Here is a 26,006-nt window from a genome sequence, read left to right on the forward strand (position 1 = left end):
CTAAGCTGAACCCTGGGTTCAATTAAAATTTTTCAGGAGGTTGAGGCCAACTATAAATGGGAAAAATATGAGAGGCTAAAACCTAGACTTGGGGGAAAAAATAAGTTTTTTAACTTTGAAAATAATTAACTGAGAGGGGAATTTTTTAGTTTTCAAAACTAAAAGGCAAAATAATATAAACTTTTAGAGTTTTAGAGTTTATAAATAAAATAATGATTTTACACTTAGATTTAGCTAAAAATTTAATAGAAATTTAGAGACGAATGGGTATTTGGGTTATTGAAACCTTGTTGATGTGTTATCTTATTGAATTGATAATAAGATATATCATATTAGTTATGAGTGATATTATCCACACTTATAATAAATATCAATTTAGATATAATGATAAATATTATTATATAATTTGATATTATTTTATTTATAATAATGGTGTCACATTATTAATATATTTTTTTTAACCCAAGGTTTGGTTTAAAGACACTTTTCAACCCTAGGTTGTATAAATAACATAATAGTTTAAAAAAAATAATGTAAGGGCAAAATAGTAATTTCAATTATCTACTTTAAAAATAAAAAAATCTATCAAACTCAGATATTTTAAACATAACAATTTGATTTTTACAAAATATTGTTGCATTTTATTCAATTCTTTTAAGGTGTAATTGTCATTTTTGAAACTTTTAAGAGGTAAACATATTTTTAAAATTTTAAAAGACTCCCACACTCTCTTAATATCAAATAACCCCTTAAAAATTTTATAAAGACGCTTAATGTTTTCAAAAAAATATAATTTATACTTTAATATATGATTATACAACAAAACACCTTAATTTATAAGAAGAAAAGAAGAAACGATAAGAGTGAAAAGAAAAAAATTAAGTAGACTTTTACATGATTTTGATATTTAAAAAGTTATTTTTAATTTTTATTAATTTAATACTATATAATAATTTTAAAAAATAAAATAAATTGAGATAAAATAATAATTTCACTAATTAATACTATTGTTTTATTAATATGGCTTAATTTTGAATGAAAAATTGTTATTTATATTTTATTTTTTAATAAAAAATATTATTTATACTAATAAAAGGTAAAAAAATATTTTAAAACTAAACCTTGGCTAAGAAAATGTAACTTACTCTCTAAATTAATATGGTTGTAATGCTTACTTAAAACTTTCAAGATTACTATTCAATTTTATGAGGGATGTTATGTATATTTAATTTTAAATATATAATTAAGTATTTAGAAAATTTTTTATTATATAATTAAATATTATTTTATATTTAATTTAAAATTATTCAATCATATGATAATATATTATTAGAATATTCGATTTAGATAATCAAAATTATATATACATAATTCTATTGTTTCAATTTAATCTCTTAATTTAATTAAAATTTTTCATTTACTTGTTCTAAGTTTGGATTCTATTTTTTCATTTTGCCTTCTACAAATGAAGAAAAAATTTGACCCATATTTTTCCTTTGATAAATTATATATAACAAATTTTAGATAAATTAAAATTTTTTATTTTTTTAGCCCTAATTTTTAATTGTTTGGAATTTTAGTTTTAAAAAATGCAAAAATACAAAACCATTTAGCAAATGATCAGTGACCATGAAGTCATCAAACAAAAAACAGGAAAGTAAAATTTATTATACTCAAAATGTAATATTCTTTCAAACAAAATTCATGAGAAAATCTGAAATTTTTTACTTGGAATTAGTAATTTCCCTTGAAATTTTACTGTCAATTATTTAGATTTCTTTTTTGTTTTTTTAAATTCTGTCTTGTTTTTTTTTATAAAATTATTCTTATGGAAAAAATATTCAGAAAATGTAAAATAAAATTCAAGGACAAGGCTTTGATTTTGTACCAATTTGGTCCAATGCCCCCAAAGTTGACTTGTTCACATTTTGAAGTCAAACAAGCTTATCTTTCAAGTTTCAACCACTCTTTACAATATCTTTGATTCAAGTTGAGAGGGAAAAGAATTAGGTATGGTCCAATGATTTGATAGTTTACTTGTTTTTCTGAATATTAGATTTAAATATTTAAGTAGATTTAATAATTGACTATATTTAAATTATTTATTTTATTTTGGCTAATTCAACAACTTCTCATGTGATTCTCAAATCCATTATGTAGTGGATTTGATGATTAAAAAAAATATGAAAATAATTATTAAATCATCCCATTATTTAGGGGAATGTTTTTATTAGTATACAATACAAATTAATACAAAACTATGGAGGAAGTGACTAGTATTTATTATTATTTTTTTCAAATATTATAATTTACATGGCAAAGAATTAATAACCTTATAAATGAAAGATCTTATATATGAAAAGTGTAAGAAATTGTGAAAAATACGATTGATGTTTTCTTTTTAATAAGAGGGTATATAATTCAATTCAAATTGTAAAATCAGACTAAATTATTTAAAAATTATATTTTAATTTGATTTAAATTAATAAATTTTTCAAAAATAATTTTTAATTTGGGTTATGATTTGAATAACTTTTAAACCAAACTAAATATATATAACTATATTTGCAAAAAAATTTCAATAAATAATTAAGTATATCATTTGTTTTTTTTCATATTTATTTTATATGTTTATATTGTATTTTAAAAAACTTTAATTCAATTAATTTTGTCAAATAATATATATTTATAGGTGAATGATTTTAATAAGTGCAAGTCATAATCCAAATTTGATCAAACTATTTTTTAAATTTGTTTTGATTTGGTTTAAAATCTAAAATAGTTTGATTTAGATTAAAAACTTTTAAACCGTTTTTTTTTTTAATTTGATTTTAAAAAACTCTCAAATTATATCAAATCCATCCGTGTGTACCCTCACTTTTCAAAATAAGAAAATGTAAAATACGTAAATCATAAGTTTTACTATCAAAACAAAATTATCTTATAATAGATAAATTTATACATTCTTTTAAAGTTATAACTCGAAGTACCAATTAAAAAAAAAAAATTCTTAGTACAATAACTATAGATATTAATATAATTATAAATATTCATATGATATTAGATAATTAAATAAATTTAAATTAAAAATTAAATAATATTTAATTATATAATATCACGTTAGTATTTATACCCCGTTAGAGAAGACCAATAGGTATATCTTTCAACTTGGGCATTATTTTTTTTTTCTATAATATAATTTTAGTGGCACATATATAGCATGGCAAATCTAACTCATCTAAAACATTTTTCTCATGAAATCATGTCACATGTGACCAATGCACGTACGTTTTTAATTCCATCAAATAATGGTTACTGCTATTGTTGGTGTTTTCTGAAAAGTGTTTTGTGCTTTTATGAGACAGCTATAACTATACACACACAAACCTTGAAAGCATGTCAAGAATATAATTTCTTTACTGCAATCCACAACAAGAAAAAGAAAAAAGGGGACATGAATATTGATTTGTCCCAAACTGGTTTTGTGGTTCACTAATCCCATACAACTATGTTCGTCTTCCTTGAATATACAAATAGATACATACTTATGTATTTATTATATTATTAAAATTATTTTATCTTTATTTTAAAATTACTCAATCACATGATAACGTACGTAAGTGTATATTCCATCATCTATTCAAAAGTGTATACACAGTTTTATTGATAAAAGATTCAAAAATAAAAATAAAATATGAGGAATGCTATTTGCAGCCAATTTTAAATACTTAATTGAGTATCCAATTAATGTGTTATTATGTCATCGGATATTATTTTATCCATGATTCAAAATTATTAAATTATATGATGACGTATTATCTGAATACCCAATTAAAATATTCAAAACCAAGTGTACAAAGACTAAAATATTTCCACCAATTTCAAAAGTTAGATACATTTCCATTACAGTAGTCGAGTGGATGTATCCCGTTCATTAATGGCTGCATGTTGGTTAAAAATGCACCTATACAATTCCAAAATGGCGGCAAGAGTGGATCTTTCATTTTCTGTCACCAATTTTAGGTTGAAGAGCATCTTCTGTGGCCTGCTTTCTTGGTTGTTCCATTTCCCATTTCACTATCTTTTGCCAATCAAGAAGCTCAATATGAAACACACTCACTACTATTGAAAGATATCCATACCCCATCAGTTCTCAAGTTCAAGTAAAACTTACCTGCTTTGAGCCTACACCCACACAAGCTTACTTTTGTGTTTCACATATGTGTGTTTCACCTAAAACTTAGCATGAGAATTATGATTGGATATGGGGCTCTTTGACTAGACTAGTTTTTTATTTTTTTAAGGAGATTTTGATAATCATGGAGGTATATAAAAGTTTTGAATAACACTATATGGGAAACTGAAATAAACCCATCAACACAATAAATTACAGGCTTGTTCCAAAAGTTGTAATACTAACAAACTTGCAAATTAAGGTTATGACTCCTACAGAGCATCCTAGAGCCTAACAAGGTGCAAACAATACAATAAAGTTGAAAATACTAAATATTTTTTAAAGCAAACTATCAAAAATATTTCTCCATCGATTGAGCAGATCACAGAAATGAAAGAGTTAGAGAGAATAGACGATGATAAGATAGGCACATGGCTTAAGATCTTTAACAGTTCAGGAAAGCTTGAATCAGAGAATAGGATCCTAATTCTTATAGAAAATATACCTAATCATGCACCATGAAACCCTAGGGTAGACCCAAAATTCCACCCATCAAAACTTCTAAAGCCCAAGATGATTCATTATCCTTCTCTTAATTGGATAGCCTAAACAGTTAACCCAGAAACATGAATCATATGGAACACCAAACAAATAGATTTGCATACTATTTTTTTTAGGAAATCAGAATCATGTACAAGAGAGAATAATGAGGGAATATATAACCAAAAATAAGCAATTAAAAAAAAGATCTGATCAAGAATTTATCTGGTCAATATAAGATGACTGTTGCCTTTTGATGAAATTCATTATCCTTGATCCATCACCTTGCATCACAATCTTACCATCTTCCATATAAAGTGCACCATCTGCATATTCAAGTTCTTCTAATCGATGCGTCACCCATAAGGCAGTCACTTCTCCAGAATCACCCAATGAATTTTTTACTGCTTTGATCACCCCAAACTAGTACAACAAAGAGAGAAAAACAATCTTGTTCAGAAAAATGTTGACATAGTTAATGAACCATTATTAAGAGGTAGCACTGAATTCAGAATTTAAAATATATATATATGTATATATATATGCTACAAACTGAGGTGCACATGATTCATCAGAGCATTATAATCAGCCATATTGATTAATTTTGAAGCTAATTGCAGAAATATAAACGTAAAAAGGAATGTATATTTCTTTTCCAGAGCAATGAATTAACTTCCAAATTGATGTCAAGCTATGGCATTTGATCTTACCAGAACCTCTGTAGCTCTTATCAAGTTCCTGAGGATTATCGTTGATATTGGTAATTCTCAATACTAGTGTTCTATGATTAATGAATTTATGCCAAGTGCAAAATCCAGTGCCATGGTTAAATTGTAATATGGACAGCAAAATCAGAAAGAAAATTGTGCTTTTAATAATTCTTAGCTAAAAAGAGTTTTCATCATTAGATTCCTTTTGCCCTAATTACACATACTAAGCATATGCCATTCAGGTCAATCATTTAAATCACCTGATCAGTTTCATCCAAAAAGGTTGTAAGCTCGTCCAGTAACAACACTTTACATGCTTCAGCTAAAGCACCAGCAATGGCAACCCTTTGTTTCTGACCACCACTTAGAGTTTGAACTGGTCTCTGAAAAATGCAACAGACATAAATGTAAGAGTTTCAGCAGATATCCCAATCACCTAAACCTAACTATCTGCACAATTTACCTGCATATACTTAGACATGCCAACAGCTTCCAAAGATTTTGACACCCTGGATCTGACTTCATCAGGGGTCAGATTGAACTTGCCAAGGCCAAATGCCACATCAGCTTCTACAGTAGGCATAACAACCTGAAACATAAAACATTTTGCAAATGTAACCACACAATGTTTTGTTTTCAAAAATAAGTATAGACACATGAAAGGGATATCATTAGGCAATATAAATTTTCACTAAATCCATTTAACACATAAATTTTCAATTGATCATATACATATAAACCTGCTTAAGAATACTAGGATTCCAAAAAAATTAATTTAAAAAAAAAAAAAAAACTCCCTACAAAGATCATACCCAGTAGTAATTAAAGGAGCGAGGAAGTATGGTATCGATTTAATACACCCAAAATTGACTTCTATTTAAAGTGCAAGGCATTATTTTAAATATCCTATTCATTCATTCCATAAATGGTATTATACCTATCCTCATTCACTCCGATACTCGTCATCCTTCACCTTTTAATAAGAGAACTATCAAAGGTCGAGTCTGGCTTGACGGCTTTTCTCTCTAAGAATGCAACAATGACAATCAAAGAGGATATTGCCTCAACACAGAGGTGGACTTAATAAGCATTTAACAATTTTTTGGTAATTTATACTGCACTGTTGACAATTGAACCAAAGGCCAACTCTCCAAAGAAGAATATTGTTAACTTACCACCAAAAACAAACTTCACCAGAAGTTCAGAACCTTTCATGTGACTTATGAGAAACCAAGATACGCTAGCTCCACTTGTTTTCCAATTGTCTTGAACTATGGCAGCTATAACTCCTTGGTAGATTATGAGAGAAGAAAATTATCTCATTTATCCTTATTAGCAAGATAGACAAACTAATTATAGAGGAAAGTATAGCTAACCAAAAATTACTGCAAGCTAACAATTTGATTCAATTAGGTCTATATGGGGAGCAAACATGGTGCAAAATTAGTAAAATGAAGATATTTGTCATATTCCAAAAGGTTTTGTGCAGACTTATCTATCTTCATTCTTTTCTCTTTCTTTTGTTTTACTACATTTACATTTCAAGTCCTATTATCACCTCTTTCATTTGGTATATTCACATACATTACATAAACTAGTAAAATTGAATCCCAAAACGTACAAACAGTAGTGATAATGTAAAAGTAAATCTTCTTGTCAGCAAAAACTACAAAAGATCAAGTATGGAATCATAAAGATCACAAAAAAAGTATGTTTTCTTTTGGAAGTCTTGTTTGAACACACAAAAGAGCAGAAGAAAGATGCAGAAAATTATACATTCAGGAAAAGCAACCAAGGACAGGCATGATTCTCCTAGTCCAAGTACAGGTCCATAAAGTTTCCTAAACCATCAAACAGAATTTCCTTTATTATAAGCGTAATCAAACAAAACCACAAAGCCACCAGAGATTCTTAAAAATTATATTTTCTCTTCAAGAGAAGAATAGAACCTTGAGTCTTCTTCATTCCACTTTTAGAACACAAATGACCACATTTTATTGACAAAAGCCAAGAAATTGGATTAGCCCTCCATTTTAGGAAATTGAAAACAAAAACTACTATAAAATTTATCATAGGCCTCATTAAATAAACAGTAAACAGAAAGTTTTGAACTGGTATGAAATATGGAGAAACAAAAAACAAACCTGGTGGTCTGGATTTTGGAAAACAAAACTCTTTGGCCTCTTAACGTACATGGTTCCATTAGTTGGCTTCAGGAGACCAGCCAAGATCTGCATACTCAAAAACCCAAACATTTATATTTTATTACCCAAATTGCTTGCCAAAACACCAAAATTATCCAAAAAAATATAAAACCATGAGCACAAAAATACATGTTGATCATATGAACCAAAGGTTCTCCGACAGTAATAGTCATGTATTACCAAACCATCATATTTGCAAGAAATTATGTCTTTCATTGTATGTACAAATATTTTAATTATTATAAATGATTTTCCAATTACTATTTACTAATACATGTAACTATGATTGACAAACTATTCCTACATAAATCAAATCATCATTACTTCTAACCAAAATATCAATCCGATAACATTATCAAACTCATACATATATAAAATGAAGTGTCATAAAATATCATTAGTTTGATAACATTATCCAGTTGATACTTTTATTACAAGAATGTTATAGTTTCATATAAAAATATGTACCCAATAACCATTAATATATAAAGTACTTAAACATATGATAGCTGAAATAATTGTTTATGAGTACAAAGAAATTGCTTCAGATGATAGAAAATATCACTGCTTATAAAATTGTTTGGGTGGGTTATAACCATGGGTCTGTTACAAAAAGAAAAGTAGTGCCTTTTCATCGCAGGTATCAATTTTTTTTATTAAATGTAATGACATTTTAGTTATCATAAGCAAATTTTCAGTTTCCATTTACTAATATATGTAACTGCCTTATATATTACAGCTACCAAACCATTGTGACAAGATACCGAAACATCTTTACTTCCAATCAAAATACCGACCTGATAACATTACCACAACCATGCATAGCATAATGTATCATACTATGATATTGATTGATAACATAGTTAGATTGACACTTACTTTGATTACAAGTAAGAATACTAAGGATTGGTACGACAAACCTATATAAAGTAGCTACACATATGATAACTAATAAATATTGTTATGATAACTAAAACATTCTTACAAGTAATAAAAAAATTATCAGTTTATTACATTATCAGGTTGGTTTCACAGCAAATTAGCATAGCCCATACAAACATTATTCAAAATACTAACAAAATTCTCACATGAGGAAAGCAAAGTGAAAACTGAAGAACCTTCAAAAGGGTAGATTTTCCACACCCATTAGGCCCAAGAAGCATCCACAATTGCCCAGAAGGCACAGAAAGCGAGCAGTCCTTAAGAATTGGCACCATCTTACGCTGCCTTGTGGTGATAGAATAGCTGAGATTTTCACATTCAATGGCTTCAGCTTTCTCAGTGAAATCACTCCTGCACAAACACCACACAAATAAGCTTAAACACGCGTGCAAAAGACAGAAATTAACAAAGAGAAACAGCAAAATGCGTTTGACAAAATGCCTAGCTGAAAATACAGTAAAGCTTTGACCTGGAGGGAATGTTGGCATGGAGTGGAGGTAGTCGCGGAAGCGGAGGTGTAAAGGCTGGAAGGAGTGAAAAGAAGTTCATGGCTTGTAAAATTGAGCTCAATCATATGGCATTTTCTCTGCCCACAAGGTTTCAGGATTGGGCTTCTGCTATTCTCGTTTAGGTTGGGCAACTTGGTTTATATGAATATTAACCGACCAAGATAAGAGGAGAGTGAAATTATTAAAATTTGATGCCACACTTAAGGGAAATTAAATAAAAAGAGCACAATTCATGGATCTAAATAAAATTAAGGAAAATTAATTAAATTGCCCAAAATTTAGGGGTGCAAAAGTAATTGCCCAACTTTTTGAAGTTTAAATAAAAATGCTTTCTTTCACTATAAAGACTAAAATGCCCTTCAAGCTAAAAAGATTAGTAAAACAATCTTTGTCATGCATTTATGCATTTCGGTTCAAGATTTAATCGATTTGATATGAAATTTAGATGTTTAGACTTAGGGTTCCGATTTAAAAGATTTGATGAAATTGATTGATTTGTTGGTGATTTTAATGAATTTTCTTAGGGCTTTTGTGTTAGATTATTTGTAGAATTGATTATTATTGAAATGATATTTGAAAAACGAAGTTTGAGAGGTGAAATCTCACCATACGAAATCGATAGTGACCACGCAAATATTGCACTGACCACACGAATTCGTGTGGTAAGATTTCTTGGAGATGGGGAGATTTTGTGTATTTTTCAAACTTTTTAGACCACACAATTCATGTGGTTGGGGGCCAAAATGTGAGTTTTTAAACATTAAATCGTGTGGCAGGGTAGAATTGCACATTTGGAAAATTGGTTGACACGCAAATTCGCAGGTCGAATTCATGTGGTGTAGGGCAAAATGTGTTTTTTCCAAAGTTATCCGCCATGCGAATTTGCATGGTGGATTTTAGTGGGCAGAATGTATTTTCTGTAAAATTATAGGTTTTTTTTTTTTATATTTTTCATAGAAGGGGGCAAATCAAAATTTTTGCATTTTAAGGTTTTTTGACATGTGGAATTCGAATTTAAGGCCTGTTTTTCTGAATAATGCATCTATGTTTAGAATCGAATAATTTCTTTTATAAAATTGATATAACTGTAATTTAATTTTGTTACAAGGAGCTCAACAAAAGAGAAAAAAAGGGATGAGGGAAAGAGGGAAATCAGATTCCCCATGGAAAAATATTTTAAGGCTCAAGTTACTACACGTGGATATAAAGATATGAGAGCTATAATTAAGAAAATATTAACAGAGCATCAGTTACAAATGTTTCGACGTATCTATTTCGGACACTTCTTGGATCTGAAGGATAACCAATTCAGTGGGGTGTTAATACACTCTATCCTAAGAGTGATAAATAAAGTGAACTTAAGAGAGGAGTTATAGTTTCAAGTTAATAAGGTTGACGTGCGATTCAGCTCATACGAGTTTTTCATTATGACAGGTCTTTGATTCAGTCATATATTGGATATTGACATGCATATTCCATCGAAGGCCACAGATCGAATCCACCAAACATATTTTCATAGGTGTAAGTCAATTATATATATTGATCTGAGTTGCGTTTTCTAGCAAAGGTTATGAGGGGAGGACGACACTGATGCAGTAAAGTTGGCATTGTTGTTTCACATGGGGTTATTAGAGAATGATTTGAGGAAAACAATCTCTTAAAAGATATTACAATTAGCTAATCATCTTGATGGGTTCAATGCATACCCATAGGGAATACAAGTGTGTCAAATGACATATCGTTCAATTTGTGATAATATCTCCCGAATTTCTATGGATTCTAGCTAGTAAAGAAGAAGAAAAACAAGTTGAAACAATATGGTATCATAGGAATTCCACTAACGTTCCAAGTAATTGTGACATTTATTAATTTTAAAAAAATTGTGATTAAAATAGAATTGATTTAATACGACTGTAAATTTATAAAGTAATCGGTTTAAGTTAAAATTACAATTTTGGATATATGAGACACTAAACATACTATATCGATGGGTGGATATCTCGCCAGTTTTAGGATCTACCTGAATGTGATTCTATTTCAACTATCTTCATCAGAGATGCAGTAAGTAATAATTTGTTATTGATTAACATATGTATAAGGTATAATAACAAAGTTTATTTAAACAAAAATTTGTAGGATGATGTTAATTTTCCACTAGTTTTATCTTTGGTGGAGAAAGTCAGACTGGTTTGACAACATCATCCAATACACGGGGATGTTAATAGCCGATCTTCTTCATCCATATCACCCTCTTTCTCGTCAGGAGATGCATCATCGGGTCCTTCTAACATTGCTTCTCTGAACATTGTTTCACCTCATATCGAGGCTCCTGTCCAGTCTCTTATCACTGAGCCCTTTCCTGTCGATGCCCTTGTTACGAACCCTATCAGTGAACGCATATCATCGAAGCCCTCGATTCTGCCCTCTACCACTGAGCGCATATCAAACAATCCTCTCATCAGTGGATAAGATTTCTCCATTCATTATTTTGATGCTACATTGGCTTGATGGAAAAATCTTATCTTAGATCGGTTAACTCGTATAAAGAATAAAATGAGTCATATAGAGGATATGATGAGTCATACGGAGGAGACATGATCTCATCGTCGTACGATACTGTCGGACAGGTAAAAAGGTTAATAATGTACTAGATATTCTAATTATTTAAATATGTAAACATGTGAACTAGAAAAAGTAATTGTATTTATTGTTATAGTCTCCTCGTGACAATGATGATAGACTATCGAGAGAGGGTCCGACATTCCCATCTTCACCTACTATCGAGATAAGTGCTAAACTTTGTGAGTATATTGAAAATGATATTTCAGAAATACTTATAATCTTCTATTAACTCGTGATTATTGATATTGTTACAACGTCAATTTTTTTATGAAGGACCATCTAGGCAGGATTCTATATTGACTTTTGATTTGGGTAATGATAGATCACCCTGTGAGGTTTTCCTATTGACACTTTCTGTGATGATTCAGGTTAGTATAACATTATTTGTTAATATTATATTTAATTATACATTTGATTATCGATTTCCTGTTAACTCATTACTGTCAACATTATGACAGTGTCTCAGCGTTGATGAGGCTACATCAAAGGGGGATCTCATATTGACACTTGTTCTGACAATATAGGTATGTATATTATCAATTGTATACTTTGTAATTTTTGTTAAACACTTTGATTAACCAATATAAAATATGTTAGGGAAAATGACTATTTCCCATCCATTTTTTAGGCCTATCTCAAACTCATACCCACGGGAGATGAAAAACCATTTTTTCCACTCATGACCAAACTGCCGTCCAATTTCTCAGTTAGGGGCAAGGGTAAAATCGAAATTTTACTGTTTAAAACCTTAAAACTTTAAAATTTCACCGTTTCCCTTCTCTAGGTTTTAAAAACTAACAACTCAACCCATCATCAAAGTTTAAAAAGTTTAGATTTCACCCCTAGGGTTTGCTTCCTTCTCCGGCCACCATCAACGGCCGACGCATTCCACCAATCTCACATCTCCGAGTATAAAGGACGACCCTTCGTCGCCTATATCTGGAAGAACAGACGAAGGATGATGCTTTGTCATCCTTCGTTATCACGTCTAAACTGGGTAGAGCAACGAAGAGAGACCTTTTCATCGCATAGTGGTGTGACAAAGAGATCTCTATCTTTTTGTCGCATCGTGCGATGAAGAGATCTCCGTCTCTTCGTCGCATCATGCAACGAGAAGATGAAGATCTCTTTGTCGCACCACTATCATCGCACTAGGAGAAGGAGGAGGTCAAAGACGATATCGAAAGATAAAGTTGAAGAATGGGGGTGAAACTGCTATTTTTGAAAGTTATAGGGGACGACTGTGTTTTGAAAAATATGGAAACCCTAGGTTTGAGGGTGAAAATGTTATTTTTTAAAGTTTAAAAACTTTGGTTAAAGATGAAATGTTAGTTTCTAAAACCTAAAAGGGGTGAAAAGTAATAAACTTTATAACTTTTTTATATAAACAGTAAAATATCGATTTTACCTTTGTCCCTAATTGAGAAATTGGACGACAGTTTGGTCATGGGTGGGAAAAATGGTTTTTCATCTTTCGTGGGTATGAGTTTGAGATAGGCCTAAAAAATGGGTGGGAAATAATCATTTTCCCAATATGTTAATATTGTTATAGGGTGTCGGCGATGATGGATCACTCTATGAGGATTCCCTATTATCACTTTCTTTGATGGTTGAGGTAAACTGTTAGATTAATCAATAAAAATTGTTAATATTGTTAATATAAATTATCATTTACCTTTTATCTGTTATTATGACAGGATATCCGATTGGTCTATCCTAGCACACCAAGCAAAGGAAAAAAGATTATTAATGTTGCCTCTCAGGAGGACAAGTCGACTGACAATGTGGTCCAACTCCCGACACAGTGGGAGATAGTTTGGGTACGCAAATTTCATAAATGTTTACATTATATCTTATACATATGATTTTATTTATTGATTTCATGTATTTAATTCCAGTCATCCAGAAATTTGATATACTTGACTTTACCTCACTTACGAATTTCTCAACCATAAGTCCTGCCTTACAGAAGACATTAAAATAAATCTGAAAATCTCACGAATTAATGCAATTTTAAATAATATATTACTTGTTTTGATATAGTATTTTTGCACACTTCATGGTTGACTTGTCAAGAAAAGATCGCTCATTTGTAACCCATACACAAATCCATTGAAACCAAAAATCCAATGGATGAGGTTGATTGTGCCATTTTCAAGTATCGAGCTTGAGGAAAATTTCAAGTAATGGTACGACATAAGGACGATGACCAAAATTGCCTTTTTATAGACACATACAGATAGTTGTTTGATGAGGTGATTCACTTGGTCAATTAATTTTGTTTGTTAATATAGAATATCGTTCAAGAGCATGATAATGTTATATTATCTATTTTTTCAGCACATGGATTCATTTTTGGGATTATTACGTTGACGACAGCATGATGTTACTACAGAGGTCCATCAGAAGTAAACAACGTTTTGACTTGTTTTGTTGCACGCATCCCTCATGAGTATGCTGCGTGGATGAAAGATTAGTATAACTACCAGTTTCCTTTGCTTTTCACACGACTGGTGGATGCAGATTATCCCCTGACTTACATTTGCAACCGTGAGATATGGTGGATGAGATCAGTATTTGATTCTTAATTACTTTACAAGGATTACTGAATTAAGGTCTAATATATGTATTTTGTCAATGTTTGTAAGTTTTTATCTCGATAAACTTCGATAATGCACATTAGGTAACAGGTGTCTTGGATTTGAAGGAGTGAAAGATTATAGTTTACAATTTGTTATAGAGTTTTACTGTTGACCTAGAGATATTTAATCGGAAGATTTGGAGTATACATTGATGATACCACATTTGCTAGTTACAACATCATTATGGTCTTACGCAGGTCGTACTCCATGAGATAATCATTTGCATTACATAAGGTGGTGAATATACCACAGTAGACGCCTCTATCAGGTGATTGTGGTGTGTTCATGTTACGATATATCGAGTGCTTGACACTTGGCCTATCGTTATCTTTTGAAGCGAAAGACTTGTTACGCCTACGCACAAGTTTAGACATATAGTTGTTTTTCTAAGATATTGATTGACCATTATATGATGAACATTTGTATATTTATATATGTTTATTCATTCATGTGTTTTATGCGTTAGTATATCTATATGTTTGTTTATTTTTATACGTTTGTCTTTTATATAATTACTATAAGTGATAAGTCTAGTGAATAAAAAACGACTAAAAATGGATATATGAATCAATATTGACATATATAACGATTAAAAGCGAAATCTTATAGATACATTAACAAGTACTATCACAAGTTTTAAAGATAATATATTACAATCACAAACTTTATATATGAAGTAACAACTTTATATCAAAATATATTACAATTGCAAACTTTATATTTAAAGTAACAAGTACAATCACAAATTTTTATATCAAAATGAACAAGCACAATTACAAGTGCAGTTATCTTCCTTTTTTTTTACTTCCTGAACTTGATGGTACAGAATTAGGTATCGGAATAAGACTCTTGCAATTTTGTCTCGTATGTACAGGTTTATGACATCAACTATAAATAAGTTGTTCAATGCACATGATGTTTTTATTTGCTAGATGTCCCGCACATGATGATAGATGAACGATGGATATATGACACCTACCTCCTCTGCACGGATCTACTCTGATTGATCTTTTAATGGATTGACGACCTTTACATAGACTATACGGTTAAAATGTGGTGTTGTAATATGGATGCACCCATTGAACATAGATGGTCAGCTTCATATATCTGACAATGGTAATGACATATATGCAGGGAATCTGTGATAGTTAAAATTTTCTACATGTACATATCCATTATGCAAGTTTGACTACACTATTGTATTGGCCATTATGAAGAACCGCATACCATTCGATGTAATAAGATGCACCTCCAAGTTGGAATACATTTGTATACATTTGACAGTTTTTTTCTTTGCCTAAGGTGTTACTAGAGTGGTGCAAAACATCTGCAAATCATATAAATACAAACAGATATGGTAAGTAATTAAGTATAAGTATACATAAACACATTTATAACATGTTATAATATTGAATATGTATTTACTTGCATGATTTTTCCTTTCATAAAACTATCGTTGTAATAGACCCCTGATGAACTCAATACGTATAGTAATGGGTAAACCTCAAGCGTGTCTAACAAGTGCATTAAACGATTCAGTGATATTGGTAGTCATTATATTGTACCTATGCCCTGGGAAATATACCCTTGCCTACTGATTGAAACCTGGATCATATAGATACGTTGTTGTATCAAGGTGCATATGGGACAATAACTTCATTATCTTTGAAAATTCATACTCCGTGTATGTCTTGACTACTTTCCAATACATCCACATGACTTTTGCATTCTTCTTATACTTGGATCGCATGTTACAATAGAGGTGATAATAACAGTACCCATGGTGCACACCTAGGAATACTTTAACCATTGTAGAGAATATACTGACATATTGATATGAAATTATTGCTAAATGAGATACCGCACCCAAACAATCCTTCAACTTTGTTAAAAACAAATACCATATGTCATGATCTTCCCTACGATCAATGCCAAAAGCTAATGGTTATATCTGATTATTACCATCCAATGCAACGACAATAAATAATTGACTCAAATATCTACCCTTTAAAAAGGCAGTGTTAATACAAATAACTGATCGAATATGTATTTGGAATGCACAAATACTATAATCCAATGCCATGTAATAGTTTTGAAATCGATCTTATTCATCCATTAATATATGTGTCACAGTTCTCAGATTACAACGTACTAAATTATAATAATACTTTGACAACAACATAAATGACTCTTTTGGTGTGCCTTTCAATGATTGAAGTGTCTAATTTCTCACCCGTCATGCTTGTGTGTATGATATATCAATTTTATATTGGTCGATGATGTCTGCAATATACTCCTTTGGTTGATAAACCTGACAACCAATATAAATCTTGTCTTTAAAATTTGCCTTAAAGCTCGAGCCCTCCGCTTGCCTATGATGAGGTAATATCCGATCTCTAGAACATGTGTACTGAGTATCCATACAATGTAGTTCAAAATTATTACTTTCTTCCACCCTTATTACCCGTGTATGTCGTTTACATTGTTTATTACGACATTTGACCTTTTACTGATTGTGTTTGATTATGCACTCTAAACTAATATCCTTCTTAAGAGTATCAAGAGTCATCGCATCAATGACATGTTTTTACTTGAAAATAATATACCAATTTTTAGAGAATCACTATCTCTTTGCATTCCTTAGCTTCTAGATGTAAATGGCTAGTTTGGAGAAGGTGGTAACAATGAAATGCATCAATATGAATATTCCTACCACTAGGATTTGTTAGCGGGAAACTACTTGTTTCTCCAATATTTTTATTAACATATGTCTTCTCTTCAAATTTTGGTTCCTTGATGAGAATATCATGCATAACCTTCCCTTTAAATTCACTCAATTCTAAAAATTTTTCTTCGTTGCCACGGACAAATTCTTCTGTACTTTACAATACATCAATATCAACATCATTTAAGTATGCAAAGTCTTTATCAAAAAATTCTTGTTTTGGATTGATCTCAATATTTTGAATCCCTCCTAAACCAATCTTTTGATCTTCTAGATAACTACTCAGGTCAAGATTTTGTAAACTCTTATATGTTTGTTGAACCTTATAACTATAATCATTAACTGCAGTTGTTACAAAAATTGGAATACATTCTTTAAAGAGGTTAGACAGACTATTAAGAACATCAACATCTTCATCATTTGAAATTTCAATAGGAATGTAATCGTCAAGATGCTTTGGTTTCATGTTTATCTGAATATTAAATATCCTTCGATTTATGTTACACTTTTCGCCACTATTTGGATTAATCCCTCGAATATTATGTGTTCTAGAATTTTAATCAATTTCTTGTTACCTCAAACATATTTTATTACATTGTCATCCCTTTTTATTTATTTCTTCTCATATCTAATTGAAACATATACAACCATTTATATTAATCCTGTAATAAAATATATAAATAACATAAATAACATGATCGAAAATACTATTTACAGACTTGTGTTACATTATTTTATTATTAAGTTTGAATTTCATGATTTTATTTCTATTGCACAATTACACCTATTCCATAATTTGATTACATATTATGACTATTAATATACTTTAATTAATATGATACTAAGTTGTGAAAATATTAGTTTACCTTTATATTGTCAAATATCATTTTACTCTCAAATATTATTTAATATATTTCTAACACTCTTTATTGTAAAATATCATTTTACCCTCAAATATTATCTAATCTAATCCTCTAACACTCTTTATTATAAAATATCATTTCACTCCATACTACTATAATAATTACAAAATACCCCTTATAATTTTTATCAATTTCTTTTTACACAACTCTAATTTATTATATAAAACATCACATATAATTGTATTATCAATAAAATAATAATGACCGAAGTTATAGCATGTATAAATACTTCGATATCACAAAATTTTTTCTTTTCATTCGAAATTCTGATCACAAACTTTTTTTCTCTTTTCAGAAATCTCTCTTAGATAATAAATAAAATTATATATGTTAAAGATAAAGGAAGAGATAATGTCCATATAGAAATAAATAAAGAGTAGTTTTGGTATTTTTCTGGATATTTAGGGTAATTTTGTTTAAATCCTTTAAAATATGGGTATTTTCATTTAAACCCCAAAATTAGTGGTAAATTTTTTATTACCCTTAAAAAAAGGGTAATTTAATTTATTTCTCTAAAATTAACTTACTTTCGTTTTTTTTTTTAACAAATACCCTCCACCTCTTTTATATAAAACCTAACTTTGTTTCAATAAAAGAGCATTACAATCACTCCAAATAAGCTTTGAAATTTCAAATTTTCACAATCTCACCCTATTGGGAATATTTGACAATTATAACTATACGAGGGTAAGTGATATTTACCATATATGGGATAAATTGAAATTTTATTAAATGGGGTTATTGATATTTTATCATGAGGTAATTTGATATTTGCCAAATTTCGTATTGAATTTTTTTAATAGTATATTTTGTACTTTTAGCTATAATACTTATTTTATTCAAAAAAATAAATTGAAAGTTTAAGAACTACACATAAAAAAAATTTGAACTAGAAACTTTCAATTTTCCCCAAAATGAAAAGTAACATAAACCCCCTAAATTGAAAAATATTAGAAACCAAAAAAATTTAAATATTATTAAAACCCCCACTATACGGATTACATCGTACTAAATAAAACATGCATATTGAAAAATAACCAAATATGCCCACCATCTACACCCTAATCTCTTCCTTTCCTTGTTGAAGAATTGTTTAAATCTCTACCGCATAAGCTATTAAACATAATAAGAAATTATTTATTAACTTTTTTTTTTACACAATTTTCGTTATTGGACAACAAGCAAACACCTCTATGTACCCTTGGTGCCAACTAAGGAATTTACCTTGTTGACCCCACGAATTGATATAGATTACTTACTCCCAAAACAATTTTCACAAATACCCAAGTTATTTTTTGTTTATTTTGCTTTTACAAAACAAAATATGTTGTAAATAGGTGGTACAATATTTATCAACGTTTACTTCAAAACTCGAATCTAGATACAAAAATTAACAAAGAGAACAATATTTATTGATTTCTAATATCTCTTCATGTTCAATTTGAAACTCTGATCCGAGTTAAATCAGTAGATATTCAAAGCCTAATATTTCCTAAGTTAACAGATCTCATATTGATCATTATTCGTCTCCATATAAAAATAACGTATGACTAATATGGTTTCTCATACAAAATGTGGTTAACTCTGTATTCATACACCACATGAATCATGCGTATCCACAGATCTGACCATGATGTTTCAAGTTAAAAGATTACTTCGTATACTAGTAAGATCATACGATAAGTCATTGACTACGAATTAATGCCCATGTGACTTATCATTATTGGTCATGTTAAAAAAATGATTCTCTAACTATTAATCCATAATAATTCCATAATAACTTAACCATTATTGTCACCCACACTAATGTCATCTCATAGCATTCAACAAAAGTATTTAGTATGTCTACTATATGATATAATTGCGCAACTTATATTACGTCCATAAGGAACAATTCAATGATTCAGTTAGTATATTAAATATGTTATTTAGATAGTTCATATATATATTTTATATTATCGCAAATAAAGAAAACAACTTATACATATGAACAAAAAGACTACTTCTTTTATTAATAAGTTATTACAAGTGTATATATAAGATAAAATACCCTAAAATCGGTAACACAAATAGTTCATATACACTAACAAAACTCCTATTTGCACTAGAGTCATTCGCTGTTGTATCGCATTCTCATCTTATTAATATAATGGTTCAATTGTTTTAGTGTCATCACCTTAGTTAATGGGTCAACAACATTCTTTGCTGATAATGTCTTTTATATCATTATCTCTTCAGTTCCAACAAATTTTCTTAAAATATAATACTTTCACTAAATATGTTTGGACTTCTAATACGCCATTGGTTCTTTTGCCTATGTAATAGTATTAGTATTGTCACAAAACATGGTTATTGAATAAGTCATGTTTGGTATCACTCCAAGTTCGGATGTGAACTTGCATATCTATACAACTTTTTTTGCAGCTTCTAAATATATTTAACCTCTAAGTGGATTCAGTTGTGGTTGATTGCTTGAAACTCTTCCAATTAATTGCAACCCCATTACATATAAAAATGAACCCTAACATAGACTTTTTGTCATTAACTTCTGACTAGAAATCAATGTCTAAATATCCTTGAATGTTTAACTTTAGACACCTATAACTCAAAACGAGATCCTCAGTTTTTCTTAAGTACTTAAGGATTGATTTCATAGTTGACCAATGTTGTTCCCTTAGATTAGTATGATATTTGCTTATAAATGTGACAACAAATGTTATATCAGGTCTTGTACATAGCATTGTATACATGAGTAAGTCTACTTCCAAAGTATAAGACACATTACACATTTGTTATCACTTTTCATCAGTCTTTGGACCCATATATTTAGAAAGATGAAAACCATGAGTGAAGGGCAAAAGTCCTTTATTCGAGTTTTCCATATTGAACCTTTTCAATAACTTTTTATGTACAACCTTTCAGATAATTCAATTATCTTTTTTGTTCTATGTCTATAGATATACATTCCAAGAGTATAGGTTGCATCTTTTAAGTCTTTCATCGAGAAGGTTCTGGATAATCAGATTTCAACCTTGTTCATCATACCTATGTTATTACCCATTAGTAGTATGTCATCTACATACAATATAAGAAATATAATGGCATGATCTTTAACCCATTTGTAAACATAGGGTTCGTTCATATTCTTATCAAAACCAAACAATTTAATTATTTCATCAAATTAGATGTTCTAACTTTTGGAAGCTTGCTTCAATCCATAAATAGAGCAATGCAACTTGTATACCTGTCTTTCAGTAGTAGATACAAAACAAATGAGTTGTTTCGTATATATGTTTTCCTTAATGAATCTATTGAGGAACACAATTTTGACTCCATTCATCAAATTTCATAATCATGGTATGTCATGATAACTAGCATTATCCAGATGGATTTAATCATAACTACAAGCGAAAAAGTTTTCTCATAATCCAACCCTTGTTTTTTAGTATAACCCTTCACTACGAGTCGAGCCTTATAAGTTACCACCTTTCCATCCTTGTCAATCTTTCTCTTGAAGACTCACTTATAGTCGCTGAGAACAATTCCTTCTAATGGATTGACAAGTGTCCATATTTGATTAGTATGCATGGATTCTATTTCAAAATTCATTGCTTCTAATCATCTATCTGAATTTGTATCCAGTATAGCTTTCTCATAGCTTCTAAGATTATCACCATGATTTATTACTCTTACTAAGTAGGATTGGAAATCCTACTCATGAAAATTTTTGTATCTTTTTAGAGGTCTAGATACTCTAAAAGATCTTCATATTGGAACCATAGTTTTTGATACTGAGGTTTACTAAATGGATGGTCCAATCTCAGTAAAGTCAATTTGAGGCTCTTTGGATTCTTCCTCGAGCTCAATACTTCTTTCTGCTCCACCTTCTTCCAAGAACTATTTCTCAAGAAATTGTGTATTTCTATTGATCATTATTCTTTAATCAGTTGAGAAATAAATACCCTAAATTATCTTTAGAATATCCTATGAATCGACCCTTCTATGATCTAAAGTTCAGTTTATCTAGTTTAATAACTTTGACATAGGTTGGACATCCATAAATTTTTATATAATTAAGGTTTGGGCATTTGAAATACCATAACTCTATGGTGTTTTCTAGACTAATTTTGATGGTACCTGATTTAAGATATTCACAACAGTTTAGAGGGCATATCTCCACAATGACATCAACAAGTCTGTAAAGCTTACCATTGATCATATCATATCCAATAAAATACGATTCCTTCTTTTAGATACACCATTATATTGAGGCGCATATGAAAGAGTCATTTGGGAAATTATTCCATTATCTTTCAAGAATTTCTGAAATTATGTACTTAAGTATTCTTCTTCATGATATGATCGTAGAACTTTAGTGATCTTTCCAATCTATTTCTCTATGTCATTTTTAAATTTTTTAGACTTTTCAAAGGATTTAGATTTATATTTCATTAAATACAGATACCTATACAAAGAATAATCATTAGTGAAGGTAGTAAAATAATGAAAACCTCCCATGGCCATTTTATTAAATGGTCCAAATACATCTCTATGTATTAACTCTAGTAATTCTTTAACATGTTCCTCTTTATTCTTAAGGGAGATTCAATCATTTTTCCTTGAAAGCATGATTCACATGTTGGATAGGGCTTATAACTCAATGAACTTAAAAGCCCACTTTCTCTAAGTTGAATCAATCTTCTTTCTTCAATGTGACCTAATCTATGATGCTATAGAACCTTGGGATTTGTTTCACTTCGAATTCTTTTATTAGTAATAGAATTTATATGATAATCATTCAGTTGTAATACATACAAACTATTTGTATTTACAACTTTACCCACTAAAATATTTTAAAAAAAATATCAAACATTCATTTCCATTAAACTGAATATTGTAATTAAGTTTACATAAAACAGAAATAGAGATGATATTTCTAGTGGTTTTCACAAAATATAAAACTTTGTACAATTTCAAAACATGTCCTAATACATACAAACTTTATCTCAAGACAGTCAATGAAGGTATTTAGTGTGTTAACTATATGATATAATCACCCAACTTATATCATGTCCACAAGAAACAATTCAATGATTTAGTTAGTATATTACATGACTCATCTGGACAATTCACATACATACTTTATATTATCATAAATAAAGGAAACAACTTATGCAAATGAACAAAAAGATTCCTTTTATTAATAAGTTATTACAAGTGTATATATAAGATAAAATACCCTAAAACTGATAACACAAATTGTTCATAAGACATACACTAACAGTATTACCCAAATTAGAGGAAAATATATTAGAGGAGAAAGAACTAAATATATCTTACTGAAGTTCTTTTACTCTTATGAGCTCCAATAAAGTGAAAAGATTGATATCAAATAAATACGATTTAATGAGAATCTTGCAGACTTATTCACTAAGACACTATCAACAACAACATTTAAAAAGTTTGTATATAACACCAGTATGCAACAATCAATTTAATCCTACTATAAAAGGGGGAAATTTTTTTAATGTGTTATACATTGGATAAAATGTATATTGTACTCTTTTTTTCTTTACTAGATTTTATCCTATTCGGTTTTCCTAATAATTTTTTTAATGAGACAATTTAAGCATATTTAACCCCACTTTACAAGATAATAAATAATTACATTCATTTGTTTTGGTTTTTAATATTTATGGGTTTTTTCTTGAAAAAGTTAATAATTATTAGTAAGTGTTGAAAATGCAAAAGAGAGTGATATAAATAGGTGGTTTTCCATCGAAAGCAATAAATGAAGATGGGCAGTGGAGGTGGTGAATTTTTTCTATATATACACCCCTCACCTTACATTTTGGTTACCCCTTCACTCTTACATTTTTCCATGCTCCCTCACTCTAGTCTTCCTCTGTGTACTTTGTAATCATATTATGTTGCAAAGATTTCTTAAGACAGTTTACACTTTGGTATTTTATGATCCGATTCTTCTTATTTTATTTCTGTTTCAACTTTCTAATTACAATAGCCACAAAATCCATATTTACAAGTGTTCTTTTTCTTTTTAGGATGTGAAATTTGAACTACAAATATGTTCCATTATGATTTTGCATACTTTTTTCATTGTTCTTATACTGCAATTGGAAATGTTTAAAGTACTTTATCATTTTCGAAAAAAATTAATCAAAAGAGAGAACAAAACAATGGAAAAAAAATATATCACACACACACACACACAAAGAGAACAAAATGGAAAAAAAAAAATCATACACACATAAACCCAACTAGTAAAAATGCGTATAATTCATGTTCCCGTTTAATTCGCGTATTCAATATGGCTTTTCAAATTTTTGAACCCGAAACATATTAAACATGTATTTTACAGGTTTCTCATATTAAACGCGTATTAAACAACCATTTTACTCATTTTCTATTTTTTGAATTTTTTAAAAAATCCAAAACAATGCCATTTTAATGCCCAAGTCTAAAATGTGAAAATGCCCCTTTAATTTTCAATCAATTATCATAATGTTGACAAAAAAAAAAACACTCATTTTTTTCAAATCTGTAACCTCTCTATTCATTACTTCATATTTGTAACAACACTAAAAATTTTTTCACAAAATTTTTTTTTGACACCAGACTTGATGTTTTTCTTTAGTTGGACTCAACTCTTTATCTTTGTTATTCTTAGAAAAGGTAAATTTTCATTGTCGTTTTCTTTGCTTATTTATAACTTTGTCGTGTTTGTAATTCCTTTAATATTTGATATATGAACTAATTTGAGATATCAATCATTCATTAATCTTGTCACATATTTACCTAGTAGTGCAATGATTGAATATAATGTATTAAGTTATATTAGTATTAATAGTTAATTAAATATTTTACATAAAAATTGTTATATTTATTTTAAATAGGGATTTCATAAAAAGTGCTAAAATTATTATTGATATTGTCGTATTTCTATAAATATATTATTGGCAGTGTGTCCTATTAAACTTGTATATACGAGTTCCGAACTTTTCTTGTATTCAAATTTTATGACTATTTTTTTTTATAAACATAATTTTCATCATTCATCATATCATACCCGTATAATTTTTATTATACTTTTTTTTCATACCCGCATTTACTAACTAGGTACATAAACCATATTTTTAATCATTCTTCTAGTGGCAAAAAATCATCTCAACCTTTCCAATTTCGTTTTTGGCCATAATCCAATCATAATCAACATTATTTTAAAGATAAATGGGAAAGAAAATTATTTGTGATTGTTTCTATAATAAATTGTATAAATTTTACGATAAACGTTTCTATTAATGCAATTATTTTATGTTTGAATTTTTTTAACATATGATTTTATGTTTTTAGATTGAATTTGATGGATTTGATTGTTGTTTTGATAGTTTAAGTGAATATAGTTGAGACTGAAGAGCGTAAGATTATATTTACGTAAGATTAAATCAATATTTAGGCAAATTGGGCAACGTAGGCAAACTATGGACTAGATTTTGACAATTTGCATATGCTATGTGAGTTGTGTAACATACACAAACTTGGGAAAATCATAAACACTCCCTTGCATAACATATGCAAACTAGGAAAAGTTAATTAACCCTTTCTTTAGAAAAATTACAATGGCCCCCTACAACCCTAAATCTTATACTACAAAACCCTAGACCTAATATTTCACGTGCATATCAAGACACTACATATATAAATGTAAGTAAACATATCACTTGATTAAACATTGCAACTTTTCAGCCATTGTATCATAAATATAACTAAATTAAACATTGCATCACTACTGTATCATAGATATAAGTCACTTTATGAAGCTTAAGAAGAATTAATACCACCAACATCAATAGTTTTAAATCTATTTGCTTTAGATTAAACAATCTAACTTAAACTCGCTCATGTCTTCTTCTTATGATGATATTTCAAACTTAAACTTGCGTTGGCGTAATTTTCTTGAAGGAGGGAGTATTATAATTTTTTAGTTTGTTACACGA

General features: G+C 29.3%; 1 protein-coding gene across 1 annotated transcript; it reads right to left on the bottom strand.

Annotated features, from left to right (window-relative positions):
* Nucleotides 1-4,808: 4,808 nt before the first annotated feature.
* Nucleotides 4,809-9,237, bottom strand: LOC123198779 (ABC transporter I family member 10-like). The gene is made up of 6 exons (XM_044613552.1): nt 9,040-9,237; nt 8,747-8,921; nt 7,569-7,655; nt 5,888-6,013; nt 5,685-5,807; nt 4,809-5,137 (listed from the first exon to the last, which is right to left on the bottom strand). The coding sequence occupies exons 1-6, from the start codon at nt 9,117-9,119 to the stop codon at nt 4,928-4,930; spliced, it is 801 nt and encodes a 266-aa protein (XP_044469487.1). The 5' UTR covers nt 9,120-9,237; the 3' UTR covers nt 4,809-4,927.
* Between the last annotated feature and the right edge of the window lie 16,769 nt (nt 9,238-26,006).

The sequence above is a fragment of the Mangifera indica genome, chromosome 16 (genome assembly GCF_011075055.1).
Source record: "Mangifera indica cultivar Alphonso chromosome 16, CATAS_Mindica_2.1, whole genome shotgun sequence".
NCBI classification, from domain to species: Eukaryota; Viridiplantae; Streptophyta; class Magnoliopsida; order Sapindales; family Anacardiaceae; genus Mangifera; species Mangifera indica.